This window comes from Mastomys coucha, unplaced genomic scaffold, assembly GCF_008632895.1.
Source record: "Mastomys coucha isolate ucsf_1 unplaced genomic scaffold, UCSF_Mcou_1 pScaffold14, whole genome shotgun sequence".
NCBI lineage: Eukaryota > Metazoa > Chordata > Mammalia > Rodentia > Muridae > Mastomys > Mastomys coucha.
Window position 1 is genome coordinate 15,740,512 of NW_022196896.1, and position 20,462 is coordinate 15,760,973.

At 40.8% G+C, this 20,462-nt stretch overlaps 1 protein-coding gene across 3 annotated transcripts in view; it reads right to left on the reverse strand.

The window, feature by feature from the left end:
* The window catches only part of Usp45 (ubiquitin specific peptidase 45), a 67,625-nt gene extending 55,357 nt beyond the window's left edge, over nt 1-12,268 (reverse strand). For 2 of the 3 annotated variants that reach the window (XM_031366503.1, XM_031366501.1), the window contains exons 1-5: nt 12,194-12,268; nt 9,271-9,380; nt 5,817-5,989; nt 4,492-4,595; nt 2,571-2,671 (exon numbers count right to left, since the gene is read on the reverse strand). In XM_031366503.1, coding sequence (XP_031222363.1) covers nt 2,571-2,671; nt 4,492-4,595; nt 5,817-5,989; nt 9,271-9,370 — 478 coding nt within the window. In that variant the 5' untranslated portion in view covers nt 9,371-9,380; nt 12,194-12,268. The remainder of the gene's footprint in view (nt 1-2,570; nt 2,672-4,491; nt 4,596-5,816; nt 5,990-9,270; nt 9,381-12,193) is intronic. The other variant, XM_031366502.1, reaches the window with a different exon arrangement.
* Nucleotides 12,269-20,462: the final 8,194 nt, after the last annotated feature.

Genomic DNA, 20,462 nt, shown 5'->3' on the forward strand with positions numbered 1-20,462 from the left:
AAAAAAAAAAAAAAAAAACCAACCATTTTTATCCTTAACCATTCTCCAAATTCCTTCTTGACAGCAATAATCATATTTTATTTCCAAAGTATTTTGTTAAAATATATTGAAACTTCATACGAGAGTATGACAAATTACTAAATCCCCAAACTTTCAATGTGCCTCGGGATCTTATTCAAGACCAAATCTGTCTGAGAAGCACAGCAGTTGGAACTTTTGGAAATGGTGAATTCAAAACTATCCAGCATTCTAATTCTGAATATCCCATTATTCTTAAACTAGCTCAAAGTCCCATTTCTTAGGTGCCACTAAAGTTTCCTCAAAGACAACTAAGGGTTAGCTTCCCACACCTGAAGTGGTGTCTTTTCTGGCCATCTGGCCACAGTTCATCCTTTGAGAGATCATCGGAGAAACCACAATCATCCACTGCGGGTTTCCTTTTCAGAAGAGCACACCTGCTTCTGAGTATCTGGAGGCTCTGAATACCAGTTAGAACTCTGAGTGGACTCTTGCTACCTTCTTTTAAAAGTATTTTTATTACTGTTTTAATTGCTTCATATATGTCCAGCACACATGTGCAGTGCCTACAGAGGCCAAAAGAAGCCATCAGACATCCCAGAACTACAGTAACAAGACCGTTGTGAGCTGCCGCATGGGTGCTGGAAACCAAACCCAGGGCCTCTGCAAACGTAGTGGGTGCTCCAATCCCTAAGGCTTATATCTAACACCCAGTAGTACCCCAGGAAGAAAAAAGCATGTGCTAAGAGGAAGAAAAAGCAGCAGCAAAATAAGCACCCGAGGTCACAAAGCTAGTGACTGACAAGTCGGAATGTCAGACCCCTGACTCAAAGCCTGTGTTCTGTCATGATCAGAATACCTCAAAGGTTTGAATGAGAATGTCCCCTATAGGCTCACAGATTTGAACACTTGTTTGTGTTCTGTTTGTGGCACTGTTTGTGGAAATGATAAGCCTCCCTTGCTGAAATGTCAATGGGGGTAGACTTTGAGAGGTCAATTTGACCCTACTTCCAGTTAACTCTCTGATTTGTGTCTGTAGTTGAAGGTGTGGCCTCTGTTTCCTAATCTTGTCACTTGCTTCAATGCTCTTCCCTCTATGATGGACTCTTATCTCTCTGAAACTAGAAGCCAAAATAAATTCTTTCTTCCCTAAGCTGCTCTTCGCCGATATTCTAGCACAGCATTAGAAAAGTAATACAAATACGACATTCTCACTAAAAGCTCAACACTTGGCCTGGATGTGCTAGTGATAGAAACTTGAGTTTTGCAGGAGAAGAAGTAGGTCACTGTGAGCATGTCCTTGGGGGTTGCATCCTGCCCTGGCCCCTTCCTAATTTACTCCCTCTTCCTTCCTAATCTCTCTGCTTCCTAGCCATCATGAAGCAGGCAACCTTCCTGTGGCTACAATGATGTCCTACAATGATGTTCTGACTTGCCGTAAGTCCATAGCAATAGAGCAGGCTGACCATAGGCAGAAACAGCTGATATAATTAAGATATAAGAGAGCAAAATAAATTCTGCTTACAAGTTTCTTTCAGGTTTTTATCACAGCAATGAAAAATTAACATACTCCTTTCCTACAATTAAGTGTTCAAGAAATCTGAAAGACTGAATGGCTACCACACTGACTTTATTTTGAACTTCAAGAACCTAAGGTAAGAAATGTAGAAAAATAGTTTCCTCATCACTGCTGGCATCAAATGACTGTGTGTGTGTCCTTGTGGTCAAAAAAGTGAATACAATGTGCAGTTCTCAAGAGACAGCATTCAGACTACACTCAATTGCTGAAGCACTCCAGGTCTTGCACCACATCTCCCTGGTTCCTTGTTTGAGCAGAACTTGAGCCATGATCAGCATACCTGAGACAAAATTAGTCCATAAATGCTGGTTGGAGTTTAATATAGACGCAACAAATTAATGATTTCTTTTGCACTCCAGAGTCTGGACTTATATCCCTCTTCCTCTGGCTTCTCATGACCGCCTCTTCAGAGTGACAGGTAGCTAACAAAGACAACTACATACTGGACTACAGAAATACAATTTGTACTATGTTTTCTGTTTGTTTGTTTGTTTGTTTGTTTTTGCCTTTCATGACAACTAAAGGACTGAGCTGTAGCTTAGTGGTAGAGTATTTGCCTATCTTACACAAGGCCCTGGGATCAAACCCAGCACTGTTAAAAAAGCAAATAAATGAAATAAACCCTTTTATCACAACTCTATTTTCATAAAACCTTTCAGTTGCTGGTACTACATTCCAAGCACTTAATTTCTTCAAAGTAATTTTAAGGGCCAAGAAGGTAGCTCAGGGCTGAGAGAACACACTGTCAAACCTGATAACATAAGTCTGATCCGCATGACCCACACGGTACAAAGGAAGAACTGATTCTCAGTATGACCTCTGGCCTCTACACAGATGCCCTTGAACGTGTGACCACATACATACTGACTCTCCTTCTACCACATGGGTTCCAGGAACTGAAGTGAAGGTTACCAGGCAAAGTACGAAACACTGTATTTTCATCTGATTTGCTTTAACAAATTGCTTAAGTTACCTGTTTGTGTTTTAAAAACATGTTTCTGGAGAAAATCAACTATCTGAGCCAAAACTTTCTTGTTGCAATGTGTCGATAACTTTTCATTACATTCATAACACCTGAAAAATAGAAAATACAAGCAGATGTTATGAAAGCAGCTTCAATAATTTAAGGTATGCACTTGACAACTTCAGTCTTTAAACTGCATAGGAACCAGGAACTCAAAGGGGGAAGGTATTAGCTAAACCTGGACAAATAAGCAAGGGACCATTCATACAGATCTTCACCATTCAATTCAAATTTTGCACTTTGTCTTAAATGTAATAAAATGTCACAGTCTCATGCAGAGCAATGATACAGACCAACTTATATATGTGTACCAAATTCATGGGGCTTCCTTCCTTCCTCCCTTCCTTCCCGTCATGGTTTTTATATGCTGGGCCCAGGGAGTGGCATTATTTGGAGGTGTGGCAGTGTTGGAATAGGTGCGTCACTGTGGGCATGGGCTTTAAGACCCTCATCCTAGCTGCCTGGAAGTCAGCTAGCAGCCTTCAGATGAAGATGTAGAACTCTCAGCTCCTCCTGCACCATGTGTCTAGATGCTGCCATGCTCCCACATTGATAATAATGGACTGAACTTCTGAACCTATAAGCCAGCCCCAATTTAATGTTGTCCTTTATTAGACTTGCCTTGGTCATGGTGTCTATTCACAGCAGTAAAACCATAACTAAGACACTTCCTTTCTTGGCAGTATCCAGTGCACATGAGACAGAGGCAGGTAGCTCTGTGTAAGTTCAGGACCCTCTGGTTGAATTCCAGAACAGCTAGATCTATACAGATCACCCTGTCTCAAAAAACAAGACAGAACAAGCCCAACAACAAAACAAAGTCTCTCCCGGTCTCTCTATATAACACTGGCTGTCCTAGAACTTGCAATGTACACTAGGCTAGCCTTCAAGTCACCTGTCTCTGCTTTCCAAATACTGGAATTAAATGTGTACATCATCATGGCTATTTTCACTGCTGTTTTTGTTGTTGTTGCTTAAACCTTATTGTTTTCATTTTATGGGAGTGAGTATTGCCTAGATATATGTCTGTGCTCCATGTGTATGCATTATCCAGAGATGCCAGAAATGGGCACCAGCTTCCCTGAGACTAGAGTTACAGACCATTGTGGGTGGGTGCCAGGAATTGAACCTAGGGCTCTGGAAAAACAACCAGTGCTTCTAACTGCTGAACCATCACTCCAGCTACTTCAGTGAACACTCTTAACCTCTGAATTATTTCTTTAGCCCCAGTTTTTGGTCTTTCTGAGACAAAGTATATAGCCCAGGCTGGCCTAGGACTCACAATCAGCTGCCTGTTTCTTCCCAGTGCTGTGATTACAAGTGTACAACACCATACTCAACTCCAGGAATATTTTAAAACACCACTGTGTAGGTTAGAGAAGCTCTGAGAGACTTAAGTGCTTAAAGCACTATCCTCCTCTTAGAACACTGGGATTCGGCATTAGCTCACTATAAGAATTCAACTAACTAGACAGAGTTTTTCTTTTCTTTTTTTTTTTTTTCTTTTGAGACAGGGTTTCTCTGTGTAGCCCTGGCTATCCTCCTGGAATTCATGCTGTAGACCAGGCTGGCCTCGAACTCAGAAATCCGCCTGCTTCTGCTTCCCAAGTGCTGGGATTAAAGGTGGGCATCATCACTGCCCGGCAGAATTTTTCTTTATAGTACAAAAAAAAAAAAAAAAAAAAGTCAGAAATAAGTACTTTTTTTTAAATTTTTAAGCTTTATATTCATGAGTAAAATTATTTTTCTTAAAGCATTCCAGACTGTGTATAAGAGAAAAGTATATACAGTGATATTATATCGTCATTTTACTTGTAATGCTCAAAGGGTTGGTTTTTTAGCAGATACAGTACCAACAAAGTTAACTTACCATATGACCCATGTACTCAGGCTAATGACAACACAATGGGACTCTGTCCCAGAGCTCTTGAAGTGTCTCAGTGAATGCTGACTTTCTGAGTTTTTACCGCATCCCTGAAGATGAACAGAGTGACACATAAGTTTCTATCAAACTGATCAAATCTTAAATTACACTTAAGCACAGTTTTGATTTCAAGCAAGAAGGAACAGTTTGGTTTTTTTTTTTTTTTTACCAATTTTAATTATTTGAAAAGTAGATAACTTACTGTTCATTGTATATGTATGCCTAATAACCACAGCTGTTTGGTTTCCTGTCATTAGGAATGCATACACTCACCGTCCTGTATATTATATACTGTGGGACACTGAGCAGTGCTGAGCCAGCACTGCCCTTCTCAAACACACATTTCCCAGTCCTCCACCTTCCAACCTCACTGAGAATGAAAACAAGGCCAGCTGAGTAATTTCCCTCATGAGTACTCCATGGGAGGGAAAGTCTAGGAAAGTGTCACAAATCTGTAAAAAGAAAGGGATGTACTTTTCCTTCCTCATGATACTGCCTGAAGCATCTCCAGTCTCTGAGGCCATGAAGCTGGATACGACAGTTTAAAAAGAAGTATTGATTTTGAGGGCTTCTTTCTCTTGAATTAATCACAAGCTCTGATTTTAATTAATTAATTAATTACCTTTTGGGTTTTTTTGCTTTGTTTTGTTTTGTTTTGTTTGAGACAGGGTTTCTCTGTGTGGCCCTGGCTATTCTGGCACTCACTCTGTTGACCAAGCTGGCCTTGGACTCAGAGATCCACCTGCCTCTGCCTCCAGAGTTCCAGGGATGACAGGATGTGTGCCACAACTTTTTATTTCAGTAGAAAATTCCTGTTTAGGGCTGGTGAGATGGCTCAGTGAGTAAAGGAACCTGCTGCCAACCCTGATAACCTGAGTTTGACCTTTGGGACGTTCAAATAGAGAGCCAACTCCAGGAAGCTGACCTCCACAATTGTGTTGTGGCATGCACACACACAAAGTAAGTTTAAAAAAAAAAAAGGTTGAAACAGGAATAAAGGAATCTAAAAGGCTAGATCCTAAATTTAAAAAGGCAAAGACAGGTCCAGAGATGAGAACAAGTGTGTTAGATTCCCTTTCAAACTAGCCACACATGATTACTTTCTAAACATCACATGTATTTATTTACTCCTTAACATTCCTAAGTCCATCTTGGAGTACCAATCTAAATGTAAAATAAATCTATTTTAAGGCCTATATATAACCAAAAGTCCAATTCATACAAAGCATTTTAAAGATAATAGAACATGTACATATAAACATCTTTCTTACCTGAAAACCACACTTGAGGCACAACCAAACATCGGAAGGAAGTACTGGCTGTCCATCACAGAATCTTCTCTCTTTCAAACACTCTGTACAAACTGACCACAGAGTCTCAGCTACTGCCTTCTTCACATGATTCACACTGACAGCATAACTGATGTGCTGGCACGTTAGACCTACTGAATGACATGAGACAAAACGAAAACCTTTTCTCTCTAGATGAAAGAACTATTAGCAACTGTGTTGGTTAATCAGTTTGACACAGACTAGAGTCATCTGGAAAGTAGAACCTCAGTTGAGAATTGCCTTCATCAGATTGGCTGGTAGGCAAGTCTGTAGGCATTTTCTTGATTAATGATTGATGTGAGGGCTCAGCCCACATGGGCATGGCCACCCTGGGTAGGTGGCCCTGCTGTGTATAAGAAAGCAAGCTGAGCAAGTCACATGTAAGAAGCCAGTGTGCGGCGTTCCTCCACGGTCCTTGTGTTAGTTGCTGCCTGTGTGTTCCTGCCCTGACTTTCTTCATGACACATTATAAACTATCAACTGAAATAAGCCCACTACTCCCCAAGTTGATTCTGGTTGTAGTGTACCACAGCACAGAAGTAAACTGACACAGTAAGCAAAAGTCTCTATCATTAAAGTGATACTAACTTAAAAAGTACACATTCAAAAACAAAGTAACTCAGAAGGATATATACATAACATTCTTTGTTTCTTTGTTTGTTTGTGGTTTTTGTTTGTTTGTTTTTCGAGACAAGCTTCTCGTATAGCCCTGGCTGTCCTGGAACTCACTCTGTAGGCCAGGCTGGCCTCGAACTCAGAAATCCGCCTACCTCTGCCTATTCAGCTGGGATTAAAGGCATGCGCCACCACTGCCCAGCTGTAACATTCTTGAAATAATTACAGAAGAGATTAGAGGTTGCTAGGAGCTATGGGTAGGACAAAGTATGGCTATAAATAGGTAACTTCCAAGATGGCCACAGATATGGTTTGCTGAGGCATAGAAAACTACAAATAAAACAATACTGCAATTGCACACACACCAGCCCCATACAAGGTGCATGTAACTCTGCTGATGTCTCAATAAGCTCAGCTTCCATCAGACCTAACGCTATATTAGAGCCACGCAGGATGTTAAACATCAGGAAAGCACAAGTGATGGCTGTATGAGATATCTATATTTCCTTATACATTCATGTTCATCTAAAATTAGTTCAAAATAAGAAACAGAATTCAGATAATATTTACTAAACCAGGTGTAGTGGTACATGTCTTTAATCCCAGCACTTGGAGGCAGAGTCGGGGGATCTCTGTGATTTCCAGGCCAGCCTGGTCTACATAGTGAGTTCCAGGATAGCCAAAGATACATAGTGAGACCCTATCTGGAAAACAAACAAAGAAAGATTACCATTTCCTGAAGGGCTATAATGTATCAAGCACTTTGAATGTCTTTTCTGTTCCTTAAGCAGTTCCTTATTCTTCCAGAGGACTGGAGTTTGGTCCCCAGCACCCACATCAGGAAACTCGCAACATTCAGTAATCCCAGTTCTAAGAGACCTGACACTTTCTTCTGGCCTCCACATGACATTCGCTAGCACAGACAAACTCATACACCATGCAAGCCCTACAGTTACCAAACCAAAAGGTTCACCATCTGTACACCTCTGGGGGCTGAAAGAATTCATTTTAAAAAACTAGTAAGTTAAATAATTAAATAATACATTTAAGAAATAATAAGTTTCAAAAAACCAAAAAAAAAAAAAAAACAATAAATTTTTTTTTCATAGAGATATCCACATGGCCCCTCCTCACTCAGCACTGAACAGATAGCAGGAAAATGCCTGTCTAGACTAGGAGTGCAGCTCACAGATAAAGTTGGCGCTTAGCATACACCAGGCCCTGTGCTCATTTGCTAGCACCAGTAAGTAGATAAGTAAAACAGAAAAATACAGAAAATCTTTTTACCTATCCTAGCTTTGCTATACTGCAATTTTCGCCACTGTTAGGACAAAGAAACACAAACCTTATAACTTACAGAAACCAGAACTTTCAGAATTCTTCATACACTCACCTACATGGTGGGTTTGAAGCTAGCCAGGGCTAGACCATGGCTCAAAAAAGAAAAAGCAAAACAAATCGAAAGAGTAAATCTTATATATATTTATCAAGGACCCGTGTCATTAAAGAAAGGGACATTCAGGGAAGTTGAAGAAATAACCAACAGTCCAAAGCAACAGTTTACAAGCTATCATTACTTTGTATAAACTTTATAATTTAAAATTCTGAAGTGAAAAGCCATTCTATGCCATTATCTTCTCCATAATCCATGGGATAGCTTCTGAGGGACAACATAAGTACTCTGACTTGTTGTCATGCTACCACTCAGACTTCTAAAACTGAAATCATTGCTAACCTTAGAAATAAGTAGATGGACTCAAGATCACATACATTTTACGGGAAGATGCAAACAACTTATTGTATGTTATAAAGTAAATTACCTTCACGTTTTCTATAAATTATATAATTATCTAAATTTCATATGATAAGTAGGTTATATGAATATTCCTAAATATAAAATTGTTATAATCCACAGTTTCCATTAAGTAAATAAAAACCAGTAACACAACTCTGGCCACCTCAAATTCAGAGATCCGCCTGCATTTGCCTCCTGAATATTGGGATTAAGGGTGTGCACCACCATACTCAGCCTAGTGTATTAATATTTTAAATATTAATAAAACTCTACATGGAAACCTTCTAATTTACAATTGGTAATATAAAGCCAACATTTCTCTCTTTTTTCCAAATTATTAAATGACAACAAGAACAGAAAATAAAGATTCCAAGTTCATTTTTAAGACACAAGTTCTGCCAGCTTCAGTGATGCACACCTTTAGACGCCGTGCTCAGGAGGAAGGGGGCAAGGGGATCTCCTGAATTCAAGGCCAGCCAGGTCTACAGAGTGAGACTCTCTCAAAGAGAGAGCGGGGGTTTTGTGGGCTGGGCTTGTGGCTTAGTGATAAAGTGCTCAGCTAACTCATGCAAAGCCCTGGGGAACTAGGATCATTGCCCTAGTTCAAACCCACCACCAAAGAAATGAAAAAAGAAAAAGAAGGGGGAAGAAGAAAGTGGGGAAGGAAGAGTAGGACGGGCCACGCTAGACCTACAGTTACCAAACCAAAAGGTTCACCATCTGCACACCTCTGATGGCTGAGAGACTTAACTTTAATAAGCCATAAGAAAGATAAACACAGAACATATGACAACTTTAATATACTTATAACTTAAAACTCCAATAAGAACACCAATGATAGCTTTGTAGGTGGAACTAGACAAGCTAGTTCTCAGACTTATTCAGAAAACGGTGAAAATAAAGTACTGACTTTATTAACTGAAAAGCGTCTATGGCTACTTCTTTAACCCACCACTGTCTGAGATACCAGATATCACAATTTACCAGCAATGTCATCTGAAGAGTCTTCATCATGAGGGAGCAGTGCTCTTTTATTTCTTTTGCCTTTCTCAGGTAGATCTTTTGATGGATCTTTTACCCGCATCTGTTATTTACTGAAAAGTTTCAAGAAAAATAATAATAATACTTTAATCTTCAAAGTTAACCTATGTTTAATGCATATTCAAACTAGACTGGTCAAATTATACAGAGGGAAAATAAGGAAGACAAATTGGCTAAATAGACCACAATATAGATATACAGGACTGAGTGTGAAGTGGTAAAATATGCGTAAGACCCTGGGTCCTAGCCCCAGGACTACCTCAAAAAGTCAATACACAAATGGCACATTCCAGCTGCTCCAGTATGGACCGTGTTTATTCCCCAAGCATTTCAAAATCCCTTGGCTGAAATCTCACCTGCACTAGGAGATGAGCCCCAGTAAGAGAAGATGAGAGTGACCCTTCATTTATGGGAGCTAAGACAAATAGAGCTTCTTAAAACCGGGATCTACCTTACCCTTACCTGTAGCAAAGGACTTCCAGCACCTTGAGTCCCTAACTAATGTCTGCTGTTAAGCTACTCAGTGGATATCAATTTTGTTATTGCCCTGAACTAAGACATGCCATCTGTCTGCATGGATACCATCTCAAAGGTAAAATTTTCATCAACGAAACAAGTACTGCTTCTTATTATGGGCTCTGTCCTTACCCTGTCATCTATGCAGACAGCGGCAGCTGAAAGACCCACATTGGACCAAGAAATAAATAGTAAACCTAGTAGTTAAGAGCTCTAATTGCTGTACTGCCTAATGGACCATTGACAGAAAAATTAATTCCACCTTTTAAGCTACCATATTTTCTCTTCAAGAATTCATTATGAAGATTTTTTTAAATCTACAAAGGTTAAAAGAACTGTATACTGTCTAGATTATTCATGTATACATGTATATTATCTAGTATACAAAATATACATATACATGTATTTCACTGTTTTTTTAAATCTAATTATCAAGAAATTATTAAGAAAACATACTGGACCTACCCTCATCCCCAACACCTCTCCTTGGACAACTTCTGTGCATGATACTCAGCCATTTCAAACCCTTTTCAGTTTCTCCTCCACCTGCCCTACCACCCACAACAAGATGGCCATGCCGGGCTTCCCACCTCTAAATTTACAAACCTGCATCCACTAACTTTAATTTGAGCCCTGGATAGAGAGCGGCATTAACACAATCTCAGAAAGAAATAGCTCCCGAGAAATGATATACTTCCCCCTATATCAGATAAACTCTTGATAAAGATTTATGTACTGATAATAATGACGTCTGGAAGAATACTCATAGCCAGGTATTTGATTTAGACTTTGTAAACAACCTGTTACCTTTTTCAAAAACGTTGTCTCAAACTTGTCCTGGTAAGGGAGGGGCAATTTCAAATCTCTCTAGCAGATGTAGTGTATCTGAACATACACCAACTCATAATGTGGCAATTTCATGTAACCTTCTCTTACAAAGTCCACTTAAGGCAGAACAAACAAACAAACAACATTAAAATCCATCTACTGGACTTTCAAATGCTTTCCATTATCAAAATTGTGTCTGGAAACCTCCAAGACGCTCCTGGCACTGAAGAGTCAACAGGATTCACAGGACTCAGCACATGGTTGCATATTTCATGGACCATTCTATGAACATGCAACCTGACTAGAATAGAAAAGGGTACTTTCCCATAACTTCCACAAATTCTCTCCCTCTCAGGTAGGTAAGACAAGGAATTAGCAAGCAACACGAATCTGAGTTCAAGGGAGCCCACTAGAGACTTGAAGCATGGAAACTGGTCATTTGGGCATGAAACATAATGTTGGGTATGGAGCAATTACTACTACATCAGAACATTCCCAAACTCCAAGTTTCCAGATGTCAAACAAGGGCAGGCAGACCCATCAAAGGACAGAAGTTTCAGGCCTGACTTGTTAATAACTTCACCACAAATATGTTCTGGCTATTGTGTGTGTGTGTGTGGGGGGGGGGTCCAAACATCAAACGTTACAACTTTCTTTTTTAAAAAAATCTATTTATGTATTTTATATGGATGGCCGTGCACGCGTTTAGTGTTTCGATTTGCATTACTGAGGTCAGAGTAGCTTCTCTCACCACGTGGGTCCAGGAGACTGAACCCTCAGGCTTGGCGACCTGCTGAGTCAACAACTCCAACGTTTAATTTAAATATTATCTAGCACCTGCGTTTTCTCTGACTCGGGATATACAGCTAACGTATTCAATATTATGCTTTGCAACTGGCTAAGAGCATCCTATGTCAAAATGTTTTTTGTTTTGATATATATTTTTTTAAGTTTTGGGCTGCTATTCTCTAGCGTGAGAAGAGGAAATGCAAACATCTTCCTTTTCGATACCCGGGCTCAAAACACTCAATTCTAAGAACCTCTCACAAGCACTTTGAGATATGTCATTGTCATCATCCTCATTTCACACTTGGAACTGGACAGAGGTAAAGTGACTTGCAGAAGTCCGGGAGGCGGACGTGGACTCAGGTAGGATCGACCCCTAACCTAGTATTTGATGTTACCAGAAAGCTGTGGTTAGGATCTTCGTCAGGCCACAGACGCACCCCAAGTTAACAGAGCGGAATGTGCTGCGAGGAGAGACCCCCGAAGGGACAAGCGGACGCTGTACGCCGGGGTCACCAAGAAGACGAGACTCGGCCCGGCTGCCTGCCCGACCCCGGCTCTTCCCGCTGCCGCCAGCACTCGGCCCGGGAGGCCGCCCCGGTGCCTCTATGAATCTGGACGCGAAGGTACGCGAGGAAACCACTCTTTCTAAGCTGGTTCACCTAACAAGAAGACCTCGCTGCCCAAGCGAAGACACAGTGGTTGCAGTGACCCCAAAGCCTGGGCCCCAACTCACCCCGCCCGCCGGGCCGCAGCTTCCACACGCAGGAGCTTCTGCGCCTGTGCAGAGGGGAACCCGGAGAAGGCGGGGCTTGGCGTCCTGGGTGGGGCGAGGGCGGGGTTTGGTTTCTGGGCGGGCCGGAGGAGGGACTTGGAGTCTCCACCCTGGTTCTGGGTTTTCCTTTGGCGGCTTGGAGGTTGGAGGAGCATAGGCGGAATGAAGGGATGGCGCCCTGCAGCCAACTGGTAAAGCGCCAGCCTTGGGGCCTGGATTCGGGTGCTGGCTTTAGTGAGCTGCTCTGGTCCTTCTGAGCCAGGTCCCACTTGGTGGGTTCCGTTTGAGACAGCTTCCCTTCACCCATCTCGGAACTCTGAGATTCACTCTACATGATGTTAACGCTTTATTTCCTGTAGTTATCACTTCTGAACTAGATGGTACATCACACCCGTGATTCTGCAGAGTCGGATCATCTGTTGCAACAATGTACACCTTGCTTTAGAGTAAAAATAGTTCATTTGAAATTTTGTTGTGGGGCTGGAGAGGTGGCTCAGTGGTTAAGAACATTGATGGCTCTTCTGGAGGCCCTGAGTTCAATTCTCAGCAACCGCATGGTGTCTCACAATCATCGGTAGTGGAATCTGATGCCCTCTTCCTGTTTCAAAAAATAAAAAATTTAAAAAAAAGTGTATATGTGTGTGTGTGTGTGTGTGTGTGTGTGTGTGTGCTGCAAGCACTGGTTAATGGGCCTCAGTCTTTCACAAAGGACAAGTTGTGACCTAATGGATAGGGGGCTGGGGTTAGAAGTTAAAAGATTTCAATTAAGAACCAAAAGTTGACTGGGTTTCTTGTTGTTATTGGTTGTTTTCACTTTTTTTTTAACTTAAAAATCTAATTCATTTCCATAGGGAAACTTGGCAAAGGAGAGAACTATTCCTTTATGTTTTTTATAGGAACCATTCATTAGATAAATACAGTGGAATACAAATAATGATGGTCAAGATACTAGGTATGGGATACATAATTGTCTTTTAGAAGATCATTTTCAGAGGCAGTCGGATTTCTGAGTTCAAGGCCAGCCTGGTCTACAGAGTGAGTTCCAGGACAGCCAGGACTACACAGAGAAACCCTGTCTCAAAAAGCCAAAAAAAAAAAACAAAAAAGAAAGATCATTTTCTTCCAGGGAAAAAAGAAATGTTGCATCTCTAAGAACAGTTTGGGTTATGATGTAATTTCAAAATCTATATACAAATTTCAAACTTGTCTGTATAAATATCAAGTTTCATATGCTAATATTGAATTTGAAATAGAATATGTAAAAGATGCAAAAGAAAAGATATTTGGCCAGGCGGTGGTGGCCTTTAATCCCAACACTTGGGAGGCAGAGACAGGCGGATTTCTGAGTTCGAGGCCAGCCTGGTCTACAGAGTGAGTTCCAGGACAGCCAGCGCTATACAGAGAAACCCTGTCTCAAAAAAAAAAAAAAAAAGTTATTTGCTTCCTAAATTGTCTCAGGAATAGGTCTTTTTTAAAAGTGTAAATTATGACTCAACTTAGAGGAAAAAAGGCTGAGTTTTAAAATTAAAATTTAGATTCTCTTACTAAAAAGAAACTTAAGAATTCTGCAGCTAATCACTCAATATTTAAATTTCTCTTTGAATTGATAGAGTCCCATGGCTACCTTGATATCTCACAGATAGGCCCTTAGATTGATCAAATCTTTAGAGACCAAACCCCCTGTTCAAAGTTTACTTGGGTTTTTGCAGAAAAATGAATGGAACTAGAGATCATGTTAGATATCAGACAAAAACAACAAAAAACATGTTATTCTTATATCATTTCTATTACTGTGGTAAAATACCACAACAACCATCTAGGAGAGAAAGTCTACATGTCAGGAAGTCAAAGAAGAGGCACTCCTGACTATGATTATCACACTGCAAGAAATAGCAAATATAAGTCCTTTGTATCAAATACTATAAAACCTGTGTTTAGGACATGTAATTCACATCTTTGTACCCTACCCTCTTGAAAGACTTTATTCAAATCTTTTTAAAAACTGTTTCCAGTTGTGATGTGGCTCAACCCTTAGCACACATCTTTAATCCCTCTGGCTAAAAACACAGACATTCCCTTAGTAAAGTTGGTTTGTAGATGGAAGCACCCATGTTTGAAAGTGATGGCTAGGTGAGAGGCAACAAAGTGATGACTCAGAGAAAGATGTAACAGAATAGAATATGCCCAACTCTCATGGAAACAGAGAGAAAAGAGAGGCTACTTAAGAAAGAGCAGTACAGACAGAGAAAAGGAAGGAGGAGGCAGTTTCATGTTTTACTGAGAGTTTCACTGAGACAGGTTTCAGAGAGAGAGAACGAACTAGACGTGGGTGAAGATAGAAAGAGCCAGAGAATGAGGAGGAGCCAGAAGGTTATAACATATTGCCAAAGTGAGTAGGAATCAAAGCTGAGCAAAAACTCAGAGGCTAAGACAGAGAAACCAAATTGATTCAATTAGCTTGGAGAGGAGTCTGAGCCAGAACAACAGAGATGAACCAGCCAGCCAGAGTTCAGAAGGAATTAGAAAGGGTAAGCTTACTTAACAGTAAGTCTCAGAGGCTGAAAACATTCTAGGCCTAGATAAGATTGTATGGAGGCTAGAAGCTTCCAAGACTAGGCCTAGGTTAGCAAATGGGGGCAATAAGCCTCCAAGATGACAATTATGTCAGACAAATAAAAGCTACATTTACAAAGTAGTCTCACAAAGACATACCTATGGACCAACCTAATGTAAACAATCCAACACTGAGACTTTTCCTAGATGATTCTAAGTAGCATTAAATTGACAATTAAAGCTAACAACCACACGGTTTTTCTCTCATATGGGAATCTACAAATACATATATACATACATATGTAGATATGTTTTATATAGATAGATAGATAGATATGTGTGTGAATATATATATATATATATATATATATATGTATGGCTAGCAAGATAGCCTAGCAGGTAAGAGTACCTGCCATTAAGCATGACAACCTGAGTTCACTCTGAGTCCAATCCCCAGAACCCAAATAAATGTCTAAGAGGTATGATGATCTGAATGATTTGAATATGCCCACAGGAAGTGGCACTATTAGGAGGTGCGGCCTTATTGGAGGAGGTGTGGCCTTGTTAGAGGAAGTGTGTTACTGTGGAGGCAGGGCTCTGAGGTAATAAATATGTTCAAACCCTCCCCATTGTTGAGACCCTCCTTGGCTGCCTTCAAGTCGAGATGTAGAGCTCTCAGCTCCTTCTCCAGCATCATGTCTGCCTGGACACTGTCATGCTTCTTGACATGATGATAATGGACCAACTGTCTGAATCTGTAAGCCAACCCCAGTTAAACATTGTCCATTAGAACAGTTGACTTGGGGGCTGGTGAGATGGCTCAGTGGGTAAGAGCACCCACTGCTCTTCCAAAGGTCCTGAGTTCAAATCTCACCAACCACATGGTGGCTCACAACCACCCATAATGAAATCTGACACCCTCTTCTGGTGCTTCCAAAGACAGCTATAGTGTACTTACTTATAATAATAAATAAATCTAAAAGAAAAAAAAAAGTTGGCTTGGTCATGGTGTCTCGTCATAGCCATAAAACCCTAACTAAGGCAGAATTTGGTACTAGGGACTGGGGTATTGCTGTAACAGGCTTGACCATGCTTTTGTTTAGAGGAATATGTATTTTGGGACTTTGGAAAGTAGTAAAGTGCTTTAAGTGGAGTTTAATGGACTATCCTAGTAGGAATATGAAAGAGTGGTTCTGGGCAGGATTTGAACTGTGAACCCTTGCTCTAGAGGTTCAGAGAAGTGGAATTTTAATATGTTGCCTGGAAATTATTCTTAAGATGTTTTGGTGAAGAATGTGGAAGCTTTGGGCCCTTATCTTGAAGAGTCTGCCTGAGGCTAAGGTGAAGAGATTCAGATTAATTGCATTGACAATGAAGTCTCAATGAAACTCAGCATAGATTTTGTCCTTTGGAGTACACTCATAAAGATCATTTTGAGCAAGTGTAGCAAGCTTGGAAAGGAAAAATACAAATACCAGGAAGTGGAATGTAGCTAAATCCTGTGTTCAAGGATATTAAGTGAAATTAAGGAAGTGGTGTCCTCTGGCAAGATCTCACTGAGATAAGCTTATGGTTTGTGTTAGGCATTATTATTAACTGGTTATTGTTTTCATTTGGACTTTTTTCTTAGATTTATTTATTATAAGTAAGTACACTGTATCTGTGTTTAGACTCACCAGAAGAGGAGTCAGATCTCATTATGGATGGTTGTGAGCCACCATGTGGTTGCTGGGATTTGAACTCAGGACCTCTGGAAGAGCAGTCAGTGCTTTTACCTGCTGAGCCATCTCACCAGCCCCTCATTTGAACTTTTAATATGGAGTGAACTGCAATCCAGAAATGGAGGGCACATACACCTGTGATCCAGATCTTGAGGCTGAAAAACACAGGTTTCAGATCTGGATTTTGACATAGGATGACACTTGCTTTTGGTCTGGATCTTGAAGCATAGTGGCCATGAAAAGCTTAGGTCTAGCCATGGTGGTACACCTGCCTTTAGTCCCAGGAAATAGACACAGGCAGATCTCTGAGTTCAGGATCAGACTGGTAGACCCTGTTCCTTCAGTTTCAAGTAGAGAAAAGCTTATGTGCAGGCATGGTGGACCATGTCTTCAATCTAGCACTCAGCAACACTCTGGAGACGGGCATGCAGATCTCAAAGTTCATGCAGTGTTCAAAGTCAGCCTCTAGAGCAAGTTCCAAGATAGCCAAACATGATGGTTTGTGTGGGGAGCTGCAGCTGCCACCCTATATACATATATATAGAACACCTGGTCTCTGGCCAGAGCAGAGAGCATTGAGATAAACAAGCCTTAGTTGGAAAAGCTGTGTGCCTCTAGTTTATGATGCAAGCTGGCATGATTTCTTGTAGCCTATTATGCTTTGCCACGTAGCTGATGCTGATGGTGACCAGGGAAAGTATTTAACCCACAAGGGCTGGGGGCTTGGGGGAGAGTGAGTAAGTATGTATAGATAGGAGTAAGTATGTATAGATAGTAAGTATGTAGAGAATATAAGAAGTAGTGAGTAAGTATGTAGAATTAGGGCTGGTGATGGGTTATGTAAGATTTAGGAGTAAGTATGTAGAATTGAGGCTGGTAATGGGATAGGAGAGAAGATGTAGATATAGAAGTAAGATGTAAGGATAAATGTAAGATATAGAATTAGGAATAAGTATGTAACTAATAAGATGTAACTAATAATATGTAAGTAGTAATAAGTAAGATGTAAGAAGAAGATATAGAAGAATAAAAAAGAAGCTAGCTAGTAAGAAGAAGTAAATATTGAAGGTTCCTGATTAAGCTGCATGGAGAAGGGCTTGGTGTTTGCCTCCTTACTTCTAACTGGACGGGTAAGGCGGCCGACAGGTTTGTATATGCTTGACCCAGGGAATGGCACTATTAGAAGGTGTGGCCCGGTTGGAGTAGGTGTGTCAGTATGGGTGTGGGCTTTAAGACCCTCATCATAGCTGCATGGAAGCCAGTATTCTGCTAGCAGCCTTAAGGTGAAGAATAGAACTCTCAGCTCCTCCTGCACCATGCCTGCCTGGATGCTGCCACGTTCCTGCCGTGGTAATAATGGACTGTGAACCTGTAAGCCAGCCCCAATTAAATGCTTATCCTTTACTAAGACAAGAGAATAACAGACTCTGCAAAGTTATTTATTGAGCTCCAGCACGCATCCTGTGGCACACTTGTGCCCCCTACACACACGAAAAATTTAAAAAAATAAATTATAAATGGTTAGGAAGAACAAAGTAGATAGTGTCATTGGCACAGAAATCTGATGCAGTTTATTAAATACTGAGTTATTGGATTTAAGGAGATCACTCAGTTGAAGTGCTGGCTGCACAGGCATGAGGACCTGAGTTCAGAATCTCAGAACAGGATGTATTGAACTCCAGAGCTGAGGGAGCCTGGGTGGGAGTGCAGAGACAGGCTGATCCTTGAAGTTCAGTGGCCAGACAGCCTATCTGACATGGTCATCTTTTTTTTTTTTTTAAATAATTTTGTATTTATTTAGTTTATGTATATAAGTGTTTTGTTTTCATATGTGTCTGTGCACCACGTGCTTGTCTGCTACCCTCAGAGATCAGAAGAGAGTATTGGATTTCGTATATATGGAACTACTATAGATTTTGTGAACTATATATAAATGTTGGAAATTGAACTTGCGTTCTCTGCATGAGCAACAAATAATCTTAACCATGAAGCGATCTCTCTTGATTTGATCATATTCAGGTTCAGCAAGAGACCCTGTCTCAAAAAATAAAGGTGGTATGATTGAGGAAAGATACCCACTATCAACCTCTGACCTCTATACACACATATGCACCCTCTCCAACAAGTACTTATATTACATACACATACAGACATGTAGTGGCTATTCCTGGTTGTCAACTGGACTATATTTGGAATGAACTGCAATCCAAAATTGGAGGGCTCACCTGTGGGCCTAATCTGGAGGCTGAGAGATACAAGTTTCTGACCTGGATCTTGGCATGGAGATCTTGAGGCACAGTGGCTATGAATCCTAGAAGATTAGGAGAGTATGATCTCCGAGTTCAAGGTCACCTGGGATTAAAGTTGTGGTGACACACACCTTTAATCGGGACCACACCTTCTGCTGGAGACCTCTATAAGGACATTGGAAGAAGAAAGGCTCTCTCTGCTTTGCCTGCTTGCCTTGTGGGACTGAGCAACTGCTAGATCCTTGGACTTCCATTCACAGCTGCTGCTGATCATTGTTGGGAGTTGGACTACAGACTGTAAGTCATCAACAAATTCCCTTACTATGTAGAGACTACCCATGAGTTCTGTGATTCTAGAGAACCCTGACTAATACAAGACAACATACTACATACAATAAGAAATACTGGGCTGGAGAGATGGCTCAGTGGTTAAGAGCACTGACTGCTCTTCAGTGCATGAGTTCAATTCCCAACAACCACATGGTGGCTCAACCATCTGTAACAAGATCTGACTCCCTCTTCTGGAGTGTCTGAAGTACTGCTACAGTGTACTTACATACATGAAATAAATAAATTTTTTAAAAAGAAATGCTGATTTATTAAAATAGGCTGATTTCAAAGTGTGTATTTAACAGAATTATGCCCTGGGCACACATTTTAATATCAATCAGTTTGACTTAATATGTTAATTTTTAACTGACTTAATTCCAGTTAATGCAACTTTTATTATGTTTGGAGAACTAAACTCAGGAGAAAGTGAAGGGTAGGAGAGACTTTATGTAGGGGGAGGGGGAAGCCCCAACACTCCCAACCCCCACACACCCTAATCCCTGAAGCCTGTGATGTGTTTTCGGATCTGGTATCTTAGTCAATGTTCTATTGCTGTGCACCATGACCACAACAACTCCGTAAGAAGGATAACATTTAATTGGGGCTGGCTTACAGCTTCAGAGGTTTAGTTCATTACTGTCATGACAGAAAGCATGGTGGTGTGCAGTCAGACATGATATTGGACAGGTAGCTGAGAGTTCTACACCAGATCGTGCAGGCAGCAGGAAGAGTGAGTCACCGGACCTGGCTTAAGCAGTTGAATCATCAAAGCCTGCTCTATTACACACTTCTGAACGAGGCCACAGGTCCTATTGCCTCTCCCTAAATATTCAAATATCTAAGCTTGTGGGGGCCATTCTTACTCAAACCACCACACCTGGTTAAAGCGACTTTGCAGACATTACCACATATAGAATATCCGGAAGTGGGGAGACCGACTTGGATTATTTCAGTGATCTGAATGAAAAGGTCTTAGAGGAAGAAGAGAGGAGGGCAAATCGTAGAGCTTACAGTAGATGCAAGGGTCAGCCAGAGAGATTTGAAGATGTATAGATAGTAGCTTTGAAGACAAAGACCAGGATCCAAGAAATGAGGCAAGTAAAAGGTAAAAAGTAAAATCTTTCCGGAAGTTTTTAAAAAATACACGTATTTTCCAGACACATTGATTTTAGTTAACTATAATAACTTCAAAATTGTAATTTCTGTTGTTTTAATCCATTAAGTATGTGCTGATCTGTTAATGTAGCAATGGGAAGCTAACACTCTAAAACGGCTGAATTTAACCCTGCCAAAACCCTTGTCTAATAAAATGAAATAGTAACTGTGTGGCAGTAACCCTTTCTGCCTGTGCTGGCTGCGGGGCGCTCAAGAGCCTGG